Here is a 17,933-nt window from a genome sequence, read left to right on the forward strand (position 1 = left end):
CTTTGGAGGCTGAGGTGGGAGGATCACTTGAGCTTGGGATGTCGAGGTTGTGATGAGTCAAGATTGCGCCACTGCAGTCCAGCCTGGGTGACAGAGTGAGGTCTTGTCTCAATTAAAAAAAAAAAAAATCATATCTTCTGACAATAAAGATTGTTTTACTTCTACCTTTCCAACCTGGATGACTTTTATTTCTTTTTCCTGTCTAATTGCCTCGGCCAGAAGTACCAATACAATATTGAATGGATGTAGAAGAGTGGACATCCTTGTCTTGCTCCTGCTTTGGGGGAAAGCTTTCAGTTTTTCACCATTGAGAATGATGTTAGCTGTGGGTTTTTCATCAATGCCTTTTTTCAGTTTCAGGAAGTTCACCTTCTATTCCTAGTTGGTTGTGTTTTCTTGTCATGAAAGGATGTTGGACTTTGTCAAATGTCTTTTCTGCATCTGTTGAGATGATCCTGTATTTTTTCCCTTTATACCATCAATATGGTGTACTACATTGATTTATTTTCATATATTGAACTAACTTTGCATTTCGGGGATAAATCTCACATGACCGTGTCACATAATCCTTTTACTATGCTGCTCGATTTGGTCTGCGAGTTTTTAGTTGAGGATATTCACAAGGAAATTTTTTTTCTTGTGATTATTTGGCTGTGTTACCTGGGTAATACTGGCCTCACAAAATGAGTTGGAAAGTATTCTCTTTTCTTCTTTTATTTGACAGAGTTTGAGAAAGACGGACGTCAATTCTTTTTAACATTCAGTTTCACTGAATTCATTGGAAAAAGCTTCTAATCCTAGGTTTTTGTTTGTTGACATTTTTGGATACAGACTTAATGTCTTCACTGGTCTATTCTGGCTTTTCTTTCTTCTTGAGTCAGTTTTGTCTTTGTCTTTGGTTCCTTTAGACGTGGTTTTCTTTGGCTTTTTGGATGTATTTAAAATAGCCAATTTAAAATTTTTGTCTAACAGGACGAACATCTGAGCTTCCTCATGGACATAGGTTTTAATTGATTGCCTTTTTATCTGTGTATATGGGTCATACTTTTTGTTTCTTAAAATGCTTCATAAATTTTTGTTGAAAATTAATTATTTTACATGTTCTAATATGACAACTCTGAAAGTCAGAGTATCTCTCCTTCCCAGAGTTCATTGTTAGTGCTTATTGTAGTAGCTGTTTGTTTAGTTTTCTGAACTAATTTCGTTAAGTCTGTTATTTGTTGTGTGTGGCCACTAAAGTCTCTGTTCTGTTGGCTTATTAATTAGGCAGAGATTGGACAGCAAATGATTGGACAGTGATTTCCTTAGATGCTGGAACCAAAAAAATAGCTCCCAGTCTTTGCAGAGAGGCCTTGTTTCTATTTTATTTTATTTTTATTTTTTATAGTGACAGGGTCTCACTATATTGCCCAGGCTAGTCTCAGACTCCTGGGCTCAAGCGATCCACCTACCTCAGACTCCAAAGTGCTGGGATTACAGGCATGAGCCACCATGCCTGGCCTTATTTTATTTTTCGTTTTTATTTACTTATTTATTTTGAGACACAGTCTTGCTCTATCGTCCAGGTTGGCAATGCAGTGGCATGATCTTGACTCACCACAACCTCTGCCTCCCAGGCTCCAGCAATTCTCTTGTTTCAGCCTCCTGAGTAGCTGGGACTACAGGTGTACACCACTATGTTGGGGACCAGCCTCAACACCATCTGCAGGGTACTCGAAGTCTGGTGGTGACAAAGGAATGAGAAGAGACAGGTTAAGAGTCTATAAAGGTGGGAGCCAGGGGGCCAGTTGCAAAATGGAGGCTGCAAAAGGCTCAGAGCTCTGGTCTCTATACTGTTTATTAAGTACAATTACTTAGATTTAAGAAGCAGATGTTTAGGGTGAAACAGTGAAAGGGTGGCAGTGTGTCATAGGCATAATTTATAGCAATAGCTGTTTAAATGAATCTTTTTTGTGCTCAAACAGCACATCTTTAACTTATCAGAGAGTAGCTAGTGGGAGCGACTTAACTAGGAGCCTGCATGTCTGTCTACATTTCAGTGTTTTAAAGGAGTGTCTTTCGCTTTGAAAACACTGTTTACAGATAAGAGAGGGAGTCTTGCTCTGAGCATGGGAACATGATGGCAATTAGGAGGCTTTCCTCCTCAGAGTCCTCCTGTGGCTTTCCACGACTTATTGTCCCATATTTTTATGGCCAGTTTATACAGGCACCCCACAAGCCGTTTTCCCGCATGAGAAGAGACAGGTTAAGAGTTTATAGAGGTGGGAGCCAGGGGGCAAGTTGCAAAATGGAGGCTGCAAAAGGCTCAGGGCTCTGGTCTCCACACTATTTATTGAGTACAGTCACTTAGATCTAAGAAGCAGATGTTCACGTTGAAACAGTGAAAGGGTGGCAGTGCGTCATAGGCGTAATTTAGAGCAATAGCTGTTTAAGTGAATCACCTTTGTGCTCAAACAGCACATCTTTAACTTACTGGAGAGTAGCTAGTGGGAGCGGGCTTACCTAGGAGATTGCATGTCCGTCCACATTGCAGTGTTTCAAAGGAGTGTCTTTCTCCTTGAACACAGTGTTTACAGAGAAGAGAGCAGGTCTTGCTCTGGGCATGGGAACATGATGGCAATTAGGAGGCTTTCTTCCTCAGAGGCCTCTTGTGGCTTTCCATGACTTATTGTCCATATTTTTATGGCTAGTTTATACAGGCACCCCACAAGCCCTTTTCCCAACACCACTATGCCCTGCCAATTTTTTTTTTTTTTTGCATTTTCTTGTAGAGATGGGGCCTCACTATATTTCCCAGGCTGGTCTCGAACTCCTGGGCCCAAGTAATTCACCTGCCTCAGCTTCTCAAAGTGCTGGGATTATAAGTGTGAGCCACTGCACCCAGCAGAGGCCCTGTTTTTATGCAGGTGTGCCTCTTCAACACTCAGCCAGGCAGTTTACAACCCTGCCTTAGCCTTCTCATCTTGCTTGTACAGAGCTTCAAGGTTGGCCAGATGTGAAAGCTTAGAGCCTTCTCAAGTCCTTCCTGAGCATCCACATAGCTCTGGTCATGTGCATGGTCTTCTAGATTCTCAGGAATATATTGGAACTTTTCAAGGCCCTTATTCTTCCAAAGCTTTTCACTCTCCAGCCTTTTCTCTCAAGCTTCTTAGGCAGTTGATTGTTTGCTCAGCTGTCATCCATTACTTCAGGCAGCAATGACAAACACATTTACCTATAAATATTGTGGAAAAATGTCCCCTGGTTAATGGCTTCAGCATTGGGACAAGGTGAAGATAAGCTTTTTGAGTTGGTTTTCTGAAAGCCACCAGACAAATAAGACCAAATATTTATTTATTTATTTATTTATTTATTTACAGTAATCATTACTATTTTATAAAAATGAGGTCTCTTCTCCCTCAGAACTGGTTCTAGGAATGTTGGCTGTTATTTTCAAGGATATCCCTGAGCTGAGGAGCAGGGCATGGGCCTAGGGTAAGTCAAAATGCCAGAAAGTTTGCTGTTCTTAGAGATTCAGCCTATTTTCTTTTTCTTTTATTCTTTTTTGAGACAGGGTCTCGTTCTGTCGCCCAGGCTGGAGTGCGGTGGTGTGATCTCAGCTCACTGCAACCTCCGTCTCCCGGGTTCAAGTGATTCTCCTGCCTCGGTCTCCTGAGAAGCTGGGACTACAGGTGCCCACTACCACGCCTGGCTAAGTTTTTGTATATTTAGCAGAGACGAAGTTTTACCACGTTGGCCAGGATGGTCTCGAACTCCTGACCTCATGATCCACTTGCCTCGGCCTCCCAAAGTGTTGGAATTACAGGTATGAGCCACCGTGCCCGGCTGAGATTCAGCCTATTTTCTTAAGTAAGTGCTCCTGGGTTGCTGAAAGCTTTTGGTTAGTTTCCAGAGTTCTGAAAGAGTTAATACTGAGAGTTTTGTTAGGTTTTTCATAGTTTATGCGGAGCAGTGAACTTTTGGAGATCCCCCCAACAAAGAATCAGTTTTTGGTTTCATTGGTTTTTCTTTATTGCTTTTCTCTTTTTCTACTTCATTGTTTTTCTCTTTTTTAGAAAATGTCATTGAGTTATTACTCTTTTGTTTATGTTTTTTTTTCCTTATTCTTGCTCTCGGGTTTAGTATTTTTTTTCTAGCTTCTTTTTTTTTTTTTTCGAGACAGAGTCTCGCTCTGTCGCCCAGGCTGGAATGTAGTGGCCAGATCTCAGCTCACTGCAAGCTCCGCCTCCCGGGTTCACGCCATTCTCCTGCCTCAGCCTCCCGTGTAGCTGGGACTACAGGCGCCCACCACCGTGCCTGGCTAATTTTTGTATTTTTTTTTTTTAGTAGAGACAGGGTTTCACCATGTTAGCCAGGATGGTCTCGATCTCCTGACCTCGTGATCCGCCCGTCTCGGCCTCCCAAAGTGCTGGGATTACAGGCTTGAGCCACCGCGCCCGGCTTCTAGCTTCTTAAAGTAGAAGCTTAGTTCATGACCCTTCCTCCTGTTTACTATAAGCCATCAAGGTTATACATTTCCCTCTAAGCACTGCATTAGCTGTGTCCCACACATTATGACATGCTTCCATTTTCATTCAATTCCAAATATGTTTAAAAGTCTTTTGTCATTTATTTTTGATCCAGGAGTCCTTAGAATTGTATTTACTTTCCAAATATTTATGAATTTTATGGGTAACTTTCTATTATGAACTTCTAGTTTAATTCCCTGAGGTCACAGAGCAAATCCAAGTTGTATTGGTTTTAAAAAATCGGTTAACATTTACTTATTTATTTACTGAGATGGAGTTTCGTTCTTGTTGCCCAGACTGTAGTACAATGGTGCGATCTCGGCTCACTGCAACCTCTGCCTCCCAGGTTCAAGTGATTCTCCTGCCTCAACCTCCTGAGTAGCTGGGATTACAGGCATGTGCCACCATGCCCAGCTAATTTTGTGTTTTTAGTGCAGACAGGGTTTTGCCATGTTGGTCAGACTGGTCTCGAACTCCCAACCTCAGGTGATCCACCCCCCTCGGCCTTCCAAAGTGCTGGGATTACATGCATGAGCCACTGTGCCCAGCCTGTTAGCATTTATTTTATAGCCCAGGATATGGCCTGACTTGCTGAATGTTTTCCATACGCTTGAAACAAACATTTTCTGCTACTGTTGAGTGGAGTGTTCTATAAATGTCTATCAGGTAGAGTTGGTTGATAGAGCATTTCATTTTCTGTATCCTTATTCATTTATTTGTTTACATATTTTGTCAATTACTGAGAGAGGAGTGTTGAAATCTTTTTTGTTTTTTTGAGACAGAATCTCACTCTGTCGCCCATGCTAGAGTGCAGTTGCATGATCTTGGCTCACTGCAACCTCCGCCTCCCTGGTTCAAGTGATTCTTGTGCTTCAACCTCCCAAGCGACTGGGATTACAGATATGTGCCACCACACCCGGCTAATTTTCATATTTTTAGTAGAGATGAGGTTTTGCCATGTTGGCCAGGCTGGTCTTGAACTCCTGGCCTCAAGCGATCTGCCCACTTCAGCCTTCTAAAGTGCTAGGATTACAGGCATGTGCCACCAAGTCCGGCCTGAGTGTTGAAATCTTAACTATACTTGTGGATTTATCTATTTCTTCTTTTAGTTCTAATGGTTTTTGCTTTTTACATTTTGAGTTTTGTTATTAGGTATATACACATTTAGAATTGCTCTGTCTTCTTTATGAATTGAATTCTTTAAGTTTTGTCCTCCTTTATTCCTGATCATATTTCTTTGTCTTAAGTCTTTCTGATAGTGTTTTCGTGGCACACGTTTTTCCACTTTTAAAATTTTTAATCAATAGATCTGGTAAATCAAAGAAACTCAGAGATCATGGAGAGGAGGTTGCTAAGGATGATCTCAAGTACCTAACTAATGTAATTAAATGGAGAGGAAAACCAGTCATGGAGATAGAAATAGGTGTATGAGGGGAAAACATGTTGAGCTTTTGATTTGTTCTGTTTCCAGTGGTAGATATATAATAAAGATGTAGGTAAAGTAAGTCAAGTCCTGGAAGAGAGATATGCTGGGAGATAGACATTTGCAAGTCAATGGGAATAAAGAACAAAGGATCAAAGGCAAAATCTTGAGAATATTGAAAGTTTCTGGAAGGAAGAGAAAACAGCAAAGGAGACTGAAAAAAGAGTGAGTTATCTGAGTATAAAAGAGAAAAGAGAAATAATGCTGACTCATGTGCTAAGAACACAGAAAAGTTTTAAAAAGTAGAAATGGTCAGAGACTTTCAAAATCCAGAAATATTGGGCAAATTGAGGTCATTGGAAATGATTTTCAGAGCAGTTTCAGAGTAGCAATAAAGAGGTGAAACCAGATTGAATTGGACATGGGAATAAATGGGTGATGATGCAATATTGATGTAGATTACTTTAAAATCAACTTAAACAACTTTGACAATGAGTGGAAGGAGAAAGAAAGGAAGAAAAGAAGGCAAAATGAATAATGCCCTTTACTCCCTTCTCACCTGGCTAACTCCCATCTCTCTTCCAACATTCAGTCTTCTATCAGAAAGCCTTAGGTGATCTTTCATTCCAAATTGGTGTGATCTGTAGCACTCCATATATACATTCACTGTGGTACTTATCACAATATATGTCTTTATTTTTCCTACTAGATGGTACTTGAGAACAGGCACTATCTACATTTTTTTTTTTTTTTTTTTGAGAGAAGTCTTGCTCTTGTCCCCCAGGCTGAAGTGCAATGGCGGGATCTCGGCTCACTGCAACTTGCTCCTGGGTTCAAACGATTCTCCTGCCCCAGCCTCCCAAGTAGCTGGGATTACAGGTGCCTGCCACCACGCCTGGCTAATTTTTTGTATTTTTAGTAGAGACAGGGTTTCACCATGTTGGCCAGGCTGGTCTCGAACTCCTGTCCTCAGGTGATTAGCCTGCTTTGGCCTCCCAAAGTGTTGGAATTACAGGCATGAGCCACCGTGCCCGGTCAGAGAACAGGGACTATCTTTGTAACTCCAATGCCAAATTGGCATCATGTGTGGCACATAGTAGGTGGTGAATTCAGGTTTAATGAATGACTAATAGACCGACTTAGATATATGTAGGTTTAAAAGAAGGAGCCAGTGGTGAGAAAGAGATTAAACATACAGAAAGGAGATTTGGAATGTCATTGAAACAGTCTTAAGATCGGCCAAAGAGGATGGGATTCAGATCACAGGTGGAGTCATTGGTTGTAAAAATGAGCAAGTGATATGTGCACGTCTCAGACTGGCATGGAAATATGAGAAGATGAAGGAATTGGTACTAATGGTTATAGCTACTTCTCCTCTTCTTTTTTCCTTGTAAAGAAGGGTGGTGGTGCAGAGAGTAGGAAGGCAAAAGGAAGAGGAACAGAGTCTTTAGGATAATGGCAAAGACTTGGAATGAATATTTTGGGGAATGAAAAAGAACCCCAATCACAAAAAGATAAAGGAATTGCCAAGTGTTGATAACAACTTCAGCTGAAATTGGAAACTGTAGTGAGCGGCTTGGAGAGTTCTAGTGACATATATATTTTTTTCTTTCTTTTAGCCAGAGGCAGACTCCAGATTTTCAAACCTGAGGGGATTTTAAAATGATTGATACTGGCTTGGGAGCTTTTTGGGTTGGGAGCTTGCTGTGTAGATGTGTTACAGAAAGGCGCTCAATGGAAGGAAATTCGTCTTAGAAAGAAGTAATGAGTATGTCTCAGAGAATGAGATGTTGCTGTGGGTATTTAAAATGATAGACCGTGAATAGGTAAGGAAAGAAGGTGCTAGGCTATGGTATCTCTCCATCCCTTCACCACTCCACGTAAGTTTGTACTACGGCGGGGCGGAGGCAGGGAGGACCACACTCTCCTGGTGTGGCGTGGCTATACCAACTCTCACAAAATCTAGAAGGTGACGGAGCTAGCGTACAAGAAGTCGTCTTTAGTGGAGAGGCCTGAGGTCTCCGCAGTGACAGGGATGGCAGCGTGACCCCTTAATCTTTAACTACAGGCCAGTCCCAGTTGCCCCAAAGGGGTTAGAATCTAAGGGTGTAGTCTCCCCTCCCCCTAGAAGCGGGAAACGGCCTGGCCCGGAAGCTTCTTTGCTGACCCGGAAGCAGAGCTGTGCAGCTGAGGCGCCGCCGTGGAGCTGCCTTGGAGCCACCGCCCCCTCGCCGCCTCGTCGCTGCGTTGGGGAACCTGGAGCGCGGCGGCGCCGGGTTGCCCTGATGATCCCGGGCGGGCGGTGGCGGCGGCAGAGGCGGCGGGAGGATGACCTCTTACCGGGAGCGGAGTGCCGATCTGGCCCGTTTCTACACTGTTACCGAGCCCCAGCGACACCCGAGGGGCTACACAGTATATAAGGTCACCGCCCGGGTGAGTGCGGGTGTCGGGTTGGGATAGGAGCTTGCATTGGGTCCTGAGAATCTGGGGTGGGGACCCTGGTGTGAGGGTACCTGACTCTGGCTCAGAGCCGAGGGTGGGACTGGGTGCTGCACCTACTGGCGGGACTTGCGTGTCGGAGGTTGGGATTTCTGGAGTAGTGGCTGAGTGTGGTATGCCCAGGGCTTCACGGTAGTAGGTCGTGGTAGAGCCTTCTTTCTGGGGGTGGGGTAGTCACTGGTTGATGGTTTTAAATTGATGACTCAGTTCCCATCCCGTTTGGACTTTCTCTTCTGAGTTCGCAATTTGCAGAAGTGGTTTTGCTTGCTCCAGGAAGATAATGCAGACTTAAAAGTGTTAATTTATGTATTCTTTGGCTTATGTAATGTAAGTTATTTTTTCTCTTGACCTTTATCAGGTTTACTGTGAGGAAGACAGACTCTTGGGACAGATGTCAGTGTTAGGCCACCAACCTAGGAGCTGTGGATCTGGGCTTTGTCAAACCCTTAAGTTGTTTACGTTTTTCAGTAGGAGACATGAAAAAGATCTGCTTAGGGTGGCTTGTGTGAGCTACCATGAGGTCACATTTTAAAGTTGGGAAGCTCCTTGACATCAACTAACTGGTCCAATTTTTAGTAACCACTTTATGTTTCATTGCTTTTGCCTTGAGTTTTAAAGAGAGTCTGCATCTTCTAGGAAAGTAAGAATAAATTAAAATTAAATAAGTATATATGTATGTGATGTATGCGTGCATGAATATGTGTATAGCAGGCATTTTGTACACATCACCCAATTTAATTCTCATTTTAATGATGAGGAAACAGATTAAAGGAAGTTTAGTAACTTACCCAACTTTACATTGCAAGGCAATAGCAGATCTGCCTGGGATCCGAAACCAGTTATGCCTGACTCCAAGTTATATAAAATGTTAAGAATTAACTTTATCATTATCAATTTTTAAAGAGGAGAGGTACAGATTAAGTAATAATAGTTCAATATACATTTGGAGGATGTAAAGTAGGCCTTCAGAAGAATCTTTTTTTTTTTTTGAGACAGAGTTTTGTTCTTGTTGCCCAGGCTGGAGTGCAATGGCATCACCTTGGCTCACTGCAACCTCTGCTTCCCGGGTTCAAGTGATTCTCCTGCCTCAGCCTCCCGAGTAGCTGGGATTACAGGCATGTGCCACCATGCCCGGCTAATTTTTTGTATTTTTAGTAGAGACCCCGTTTCTCCATTTTGCTCAGGCTGATCTAGAACTCCTGACCTCAGGCCATCTGTCCGCCTTGGCCTCCCAAAGTGTTCATGCCTGTGGCGTGAGCCACCGCTCCCAGCCTGAGAAGAATCTTAAAGGTTAAATAGATTTAGATCAGTTTGGGGCATGGGAGTGGCACGTGGTGTAAGGAAATGGTGCACAGTTCAGATAAATGTGAGGAGGAGGTATGGATGAACATGTCTGTATAAGGATAATGAGAAGATCCGACCTGCTGTTGCCGATTGCTGTAAGGAGAATAGAGGGAAGTTTGTTGCTCCCTGTTTGCACAGAAGGTTGTTATATGGGTGGAATGTTAGTTTCAGGTTGTGTAAGAAATTTTGTGAGATTGAGGGGCCCTTATCATACCACTCTTGAAATCTTTCTAGTCATTAGGCCCTTTGAAAATCCAGTTTTCAAAATTTCCTAACACATAGTGTATGGAATAAGAACAGTTTTCAACATACATAATATTTCTCTCACAGCATCCTACTTATCCCTTAATTTAACAAGAAAGTTATATTGTATTAATTTAGTTGCATGTCTATGTCTCTTAGTGGATTTAGAGCAGTTCTCTATTATTGACATTTGTTTCTGCTTATATCGAATAATAGATAAAAGAAGATGCATGTGCATGGCACACAGTGCCTGAAAAACATTGTTGAATGTTTTCCTCTTCATTGTACGCAGCACACCCAATAAATGTTTAGATCCAGGCACTAAATACTGTGAGGGACATAAGGCTGAATAAAGCATGGATCTTCCTTTCAAGGATACACATAGTAGAAGAGAGTTTAGGATACTTAAAGAATGTGATATAACACAGGAAGTTCTAGCAGACACTACAGAAAAGGGCTGTGGGAAGACAAATGGCTTCTGGATCACGAGATTGGGGAATATGTACCAATCAAGATAGTTGAAAGAGGGGAAGAATCCAGAAAACGAGAGGGTATGAAAGGTAGACAGTTGAAGGGATAGAATCCATAAAGACCTGAAGGTGTGAATGTGTGTGGAACTTGAATTGGGAGCACTGAGTATAATTATTTGTATTGTTACTTTACAAAAGGGAAGGTTAACCAAATGCAGATTTTTTTTTTTCCAAGGTGTAGTCTCGCTCTCTTGCCCAGGCTGGAGTGCAGTGGTGCAATCTTGGCTTACTGTTACCCCGTCTCCTGGGTTCAAACGATTCTCCTGTCTCAGTCACTCAAGTACCTGGGGTTACAGGCGCCCGCCACCATGCCCGGCTAATTTTTCTATTTTTTGTAGAGATGAGGTTTCGCCATGTGGGCCAGTCCGGTCTCGAACTCCTGACCTCGGGTGATCCACCCGCCCTAGCCTCCCAAAGTGCTGGAATAACAGGTGTGAGCCACCGCGCCAGCCAAATTCAGATCTTAAATATCTGAAGCTGTGACCTATTTACTGAACTAAGTTTTGACAATATAAACTGGAAGATAAAGTAGCACATTGCCTTAGAAGTAACCAAATGTACATATATGCGTGTTACATATTGCTGTGGTTATTTGAACTTGAAAATTGCACACACTGCCTTTTTTCTTCCCGTATATGTTTATGTCTTCATTTATTGCTTATGTTACCGATTTTGTTTTTAAAATGTAACATCTGAGAGTCAACATGAAGACATACTTTCAAAATAACTGTGCTTAGTATTATAAAATATTTCTTGAGAGTTAAGGAGAAAAACACCTTTTTTCAGGATAATTAACTAGGTAAATAGTGCTCTCCTGAGAGAACTTCATGAGATAAAAATTAAGAATGGCTTCTGTATATTTTCTACTATTGGTTTACTTCTAGCTTCAAGGAACAATTTTCTATATTTTTAATCCTTGCAGGGTTATTTCTGTAGGAGTAGAGTTTTAATCATTGGAAGTACCAGTGTTAAATTTTGGATAGCAAAAGAGCTTTTTCATCTTCTTAAATCTCCTGTGTGCTTTTTTGCAGTTCTCTGAAACCTGGCAAGCTTAGATGATTTTGAGGCCAGTTAGAAGCATTCTAACAGATTCCACAGTTAAACTCTGTGTTATTTCTTAATTTTTATCTAGAATAAGTACCTCTATTCAGAATTGGAAAGTTCTTTCATAAGTTGCCTTTGATTCTTTAGTTGAAGGAGACACAAACATACGAGAACCATCAGCAATGTTTTCAGTTATTTCATGCTAAGTGTACAAAATTCTTATATTGTAGTATAGATTTCTCAGCAACAGTAGGTGAATGGCAGTTCTTGCCTGTACTCATTCCATGAGTATAAAAAGTATGTTTTTATTCTCAAAAGATAGTGCTGCAGTATAACTTACTTTGTTTACATTGAGTCATAATTTACATACAGTAAAATTCACCCATTTTAAGTGTCCAATTTGATGAGTTTTGACAAATGTATACAGTTGTGTAACTACACCATGTTCATCACTGCACAAGTTCCCTCATGTTCCTTTACAGTCAGTCACTCCCCCTCATCCCATATCTCTAGGCAACCACTGGTTTGCTTTCTGTCATTGTAGACTGGGTTGCATTTTCTAGAATTTTGTATACAAGGAATCATACAGTATGCACTTTTTTTTTTTCGTCTGGCTTCTTCCACTCAGTATGATTATTTGAGATTTATCCATGTTGTTGTGTGTTTCATTCCCTTTTATTGCTGACTCATATTCCATTGTGTGGTTATACTACATTTTATCTGTTCACCTGCTGATGGATATTTGGGTTGTTTCTAGTTTTTGGATATTATGGATACAGCTATTATGAACATTCATACACAAGTCTTTGTATGGACATAAGGTTTTATTTCTTGTGATACCACATGGCTTTGTTTATGTAGCTTTATACTAAGTTTTGAAATCAGGTACTCTAAGTACTCTAACTTTCTTTCTCAAAATTGTTTTGGCTATTCTAGATTGTTTACATTTGTGTATAAAATTTAGAATCAACTTGTCTGGTTTCTCCAAAAATACTTGTCCAGATTTTGATTGGGATTATGTTGAGAATGTAGATCAATTTCAGAAGAATTGATATCTTAACAGTATTGTCTCTGAGCCATGAACATATATATCTACCCTTTTATTTAGCTCTTCAGTATGAGCAGTGCTTTGTAATTCTCAGAACACAGTCTTGCACATATTTATTTTTGTTTATTGATCTTTTTCCGAGATGGGGGTTTCACTGTATCGCCCAGGCTCGAGTGCAGTGACGCAATCATAGCTTACTGCTGGTTGAACTCTTGAGCTCGAGTGTTATTCCCTCCTCATTCTGCCACCTGGGATTGTGGGCACAAGCTACCTCATTGGCTTTGCACATATTTAAAGTAGTTTGAGTTTATTTTGAAACCAGGAGAATGTATAAATCCTCATTTTATTATACATAGCTAGTGTTTGTTGAGTAGTAACAGTAAACACTTACATGGCACTTACTGAGTCAAGCAGTTCATATTAAATTAAGACGTTTGTCACAGGGGCCCAGTGAGTAGGTGCCATTATCATTTCCACATTTTCAATGAGGAAGTTGAGGCACAGAGACATTTAGTAACTTGTCCAGGGTCATATAGCCAGCAAGTGCTAGAGTCTATATTTGAACCCAGGTACACTGGTCCCAATCACAGTGCTTTTAATCCTAATGCAATGCTGCTGAATACCTGTATTATAAAACACTTCATTAGGTGCTGTGAGTGTGCATATGGGGACACCTATGTGTCCCCACAAGGGCATTACTATAGTTTGGCAAAAGTGATGGATACACATGAATAATAAGTGACTGTGATGATGTGAACAAAGGGGAGTAAGGGAATTAATGGGAAGTACTGAGCCTCACATAAGTGTGAAAAATTACCATTTCCAGAGCTTCAAATCAAAACACTATATTGCTTGGAGGGAACCTGTCCTTAATTCCTGACCATATTCTTGAGTAGCCTGCTTGTGCCTGGGAAAGGAATTATTTGTAGTTTCCAAATTAGGCTAGAATACTACGTTCTTCCATATCTCTCTGTTAGATGCCATTTTCTCTGTCTGGAATACTCTTTCCTTTTGTCTTGGCAATCTCTGCTCATCTCATCTCAGGTGTCAGCTATATCCTGTGTTCCAGAAGCTTTTTTTTTTTTTTACGCGTTGCTCTCTGTATGTCTTGTATCTCCTCCATTATCATAATGTACTTGTTTGACACCTCTTCTGATGGCAGACTCTATTCTTTTTTGAGAGTCTCACTCTGTCGCCCAGGTTGGAGTGTAGTGGAATGATCACGGCTCACTCTAGCCTTGACTTCACAGGCTCAAGCCATCCTCCCATCTCAGCCTCTCTAGTAGCTGGAACTACAGGTACATGCCCCCCTGTCTAATTTTTGTAGTTTTTTAAGAGACAGGGTTTCACCATGTTGCCCAGACAGATCTTAAACTCCTGAGCTCAAGCGATCCAGCTGCCTCGGCCTCCCAAAGTGCTGGGATTACAGGCGTGAGCCACCGTGCCTGGCTGACTCTGTCTTTTTAACTGTATATTCTTGGTGTCTGGCACAGAGCCTGGACTATAGTAGGGATTTGAGGGTAGGCTGGAAGGAGGCAGCACTTTGCTTTTCAAGTGTTGATTTTTAAATTAACATACAATAAAATTGACTTATTCTGTTGTATAATTCTTTGAATCTTAACATGAGTATAAATTCATTTATCTACCACCATAATCAAGAAACAGAAGTTTCATCATCCCAAAAAACTCCTTCATGCTATCTCTTTTTCATACCCTTCCCCCTACCCCTTATATCCTGGCAAGCAGTGATCTATCTCTACAACTATACTTTTGTCTTTTTGAGAATGTCATATAAATAGAATCATACGGTATTTAGCCTTTTGAGACTGATAATTTGCCTGTTTTTTTCTTTGGGTTGTTTGTTTTCTTACTCTTGAGTTTTGAGAGTTCTTTATGTTCTGGGTATCTTTTTTGGGGGGTCAGATATGACATTTGCAAATGTTTTCTCCTGATGTAGAGCATATCTTTTCATTCTCTTAAGTATCTTTTTTTTTTTTTTTCCTTTTGAGACAGAGTCTCCCTCTGTTGTCCCGGCTGGAGTGCAGCGGCATGATCATGGCTCACTGTAGCCTTAACCTTCTGAGTTCAAGCAATCCTCCCACCTCTTAGTCTCCTGAGTGGCTGGGACTACAGGCATGTGCCATTGTGCCCGGCTAATTTTTGTATTTTTTAAATAGAGACCCAGTTTCACCATGTTGCCCAGACTGGTCTCAAACTCCTGGTCTCAAGCAATCTACCTGCCTTGGCCTTCCAAAGTGCTGGGATTACAGATGTGCACCTGGCCTTTTTTTTTTTTTTTTCAGAGATGGGGTCTCGCTGTGTTGCCAAGGCTGGAATGCAGTGACTATTTGCAGGTGTGATCATAGTGTGCAACAACCTCGACCTCCTAGGCTCAAGCGATACCCACCTCAGCCTTCCAAGTAGCTACGACTACAGGTATGCCACTGCACCCAGAACAGTATCTTTTTCAAAGCACAATTTGTAATTTTGGTGAAGTCCAGTTTATCAGTTCTTTCTTATGTGAACTATGCTTTTAGTGTCATACCTAAAATCTCTGCCCAACCTGAGGTTACAAATATTTTTCCCAATGTTTTCTTCTAGATAACTTATTGCTTTGCATTTTATATTTTGCTCTATGACCCATTTTGAGTGGTTTTTTTTATATAAGGTATAAGGTTTGGGTGAAGGTTCTGTTTTTGCCTCTGGTTGTCCCATTGCAACAAAACACCATTTGTTCAAGAGACTAACCTTTCTTCATTGAATTGCCTTTACTCCTTTGCCAAAAGTCAATTGACTATATATATATGTGTAAAGCTGTTTCTGGATTCTCTTATTTTGTTCCATACCATACTATCTTGATTATTATAGCTTTATACTAAATCTTAAAATTAGACAATATTGTTTCTCCAATTTTATTCTTTTTCAGAATTATTTTGGCTACTCTAGTTCCTTCGCTTTTTCATATATATTTTAGAATCAATTTATCTATAGCTACAAAAAATCCTTTTGGGATTTGATTAGGAATGCATTAAATTTGTAGATCACTTTAGGGAAAAATGGACATCTTTTCTATGTTAAATCTTCAAATCTATGAACACAGTATGTCTTGCAATTTATTTGTGTTCTCTGATCTCTTCTATCAGCATTTTGTAGTTTTGAGCAAATTGATTCTCTGTATGTTTTGTTAGATTTATTCCTCACTATTTCGTATTTTTGTAGCTATTGTCAATAGTATTTTTAAAAATTTTGGTTTTGAGCTTTTCTTTGCTAGTATATAGAAATTTGGTTCATTTTTGTGTTGCCCTTATATCATGTTGACCTTTCAAACTGACTTACTAGTTCTAAGACTTTTTAGTACAATTCTTGTTTTTTTCCTGCATGGACAATCTGTGTTGTCTGCCAAAAGGCATAGTTTTATTTATTCTTTCCAATGTGTATGTCTTTTATTTCTTTTCCTTGCTTTATTACACTGGCTAGGACTTCTAGTCCACAGTCTTGAATAGGAGTAGTGAGAGTAGACTTCCTTGCCTTGTTCCTGATATTAGGAGGAAAGCATTCAGTCATTTATCCTCTAGTATAATTTTCATGGTAGAGTTTTCGTATATGGGAGGCTGCATGTTTTATTTATTTTTATATATATTTTTTGAGACAGAGTCTCACTGTGTCATCCAGGCTGGAATGCAGTGGCGCTATCTCAGCTCACTGTAGCCTCCACCTTCTGGGTTCAAGTGATTCTCCTGCCTCAGCCTCCTGAGTAGCTGGGATTACAGGCATGTGCCACCACACCCGGCTATTTTTTTTGTATTTTTAGTAGAGACGGGGTTTTGCCATGTTGGCCAGGCTGGTCTTGAACTCCTGGTCTCAGGTGATCCACCCACCTCAGCCTCCCAAAGTGCTGGGATTACAGGCGTGAGCCACTGTGCCCAGCCTGCATGTTTTAATTTTTAGTTTTGTTAGCTTTTAAATTTTAAAATAATATATAGTCATACACATTTCAAGCAAAAAGAAAGTCACTTTAAAGGAAAAAAAAGAACCTACTGAATTTTAAATCCTTAACCTGTTAGGATTATTAACAAATGTTTGGTATTAATGCAGTGGGAATTGTTAGATTTCAGTTGTTAAATCAGTAGTTTCTTGAAGATTTCTTGAATAAATACTTAGTTTTGGCTTAATCTGGAGATATTTTCAACAAACAAAATAATCATAAGGATACGGAGGGCAATTAGTTTGTTGTAAAATATATTTATGCTTAAAATTTTTGAAAAACGGCTCTCAAGGTGTCTTGTGTTTTCTAGAGTTTAGTTTTATTCTACTCTTCCTTTGTTTTTGAATTGTAATATTGTTTAGTAGAAAACTATCTAATATACCAAAAATTTCAGTCAATGGAACTTAAAAAATGTAAATCATTCCTGATTTCATCTTGTTTGTTAACAACTTGATCTCAGATATTAAGATTTTATGTTAAACTGCAAACTTTCTTTAACATTAAGGATTTTGATTTTCTTCGAACCTTGACTGGAAAATAGTTTAGAATATTGCTATAACTGGTAAAATTTGAGGTGAGAAAAATAGCAAACATTATTGAGTATCTAGAGATAATTTGCAGTTTTAGCTGCTTTATTCTCCCTGAGATTTTGGGATTTTAATAATATAGAAAGCCACAACTCCTTACTGTCTTTGTCAGTTTGGATTTTTATAACAAGATACTGTAGACTAGATGGCTTCAACAATAGACATTTATTTCCCACAGTTCTGAAGGCTGAAGGCTGGGAAGTCCAAGACCAAGATGTCAGCAGATTTCTTCCTGATTTGCATACAGCTGCCTTCTTGCTGTATGGTCTCATGGCTGAGGGAGATCATTGTCTTTTTCTTGTAGGGGCAGTAATCCCATCATGAAGGGCCCACCCTCATGACCTGATTACCTCTGAAAGGCCTCACATCCAAATCCATCACCTTGGGGATTAGAGTTTCAACATGAAATTCAATATGAATTTTAGGGGGAACACAAACATTCAGTCTGTAGTACTTTTGATATAATGCTTTCATGAAAACTTGTTAGAAAGGTGAATGTCTAAAATTTGTCCCATGGACTTATCTGTCTTATATGGGAGTTCTGTCACTCCAGAGAACTAAAAATTATAAAATGTCTAATTATGGTTTGTGCAGGTGTTGCCTCTTGGGTCCAGACTGCCTGGCCGGTGGGTAATAACCAGCCCAAATTTTCTTGCCACCCAGTGCCACCTGTGGCTCTGCAGGGAAAAGCGGGAGAGAGGAACTGAGATACAGGTAGTCGT

At 40.3% G+C, this 17,933-nt stretch overlaps 1 protein-coding gene across 11 annotated transcripts in view; it reads left to right on the forward strand.

Annotated features, from left to right (window-relative positions):
• Nucleotides 1–8,087: 8,087 nt before the first annotated feature.
• The window catches only part of RPS6KC1 (ribosomal protein S6 kinase C1), a 218,062-nt gene continuing 208,216 nt past the window's right edge, over nucleotides 8,088–17,933 (forward strand). For 6 of the 11 annotated variants that reach the window (XM_023203758.1, XM_023203767.1, XM_023203768.1 and 3 more), the window contains exon 1: nucleotides 8,088–8,364. Coding sequence is in view for 5 of the 11 variants with exons in the window: in XM_023203756.1 (XP_023059524.1) it covers nucleotides 8,260–8,364 (105 nt within the window). In the remaining 6 variants the exon portion in view is untranslated. Of the gene's footprint in view, nucleotides 8,365–14,942; nucleotides 15,076–17,906; nucleotides 17,926–17,933 lie in introns of those variants that run through there. The other 5 variants (XM_023203759.1, XM_023203763.1, XM_023203752.2 and 2 more) reach the window with 4 other exon arrangements.

The sequence above is a fragment of the Piliocolobus tephrosceles genome, chromosome 1 (assembly GCF_002776525.5).
Source record: "Piliocolobus tephrosceles isolate RC106 chromosome 1, ASM277652v3, whole genome shotgun sequence".
NCBI lineage: Eukaryota > Metazoa > Chordata > Mammalia > Primates > Cercopithecidae > Piliocolobus > Piliocolobus tephrosceles.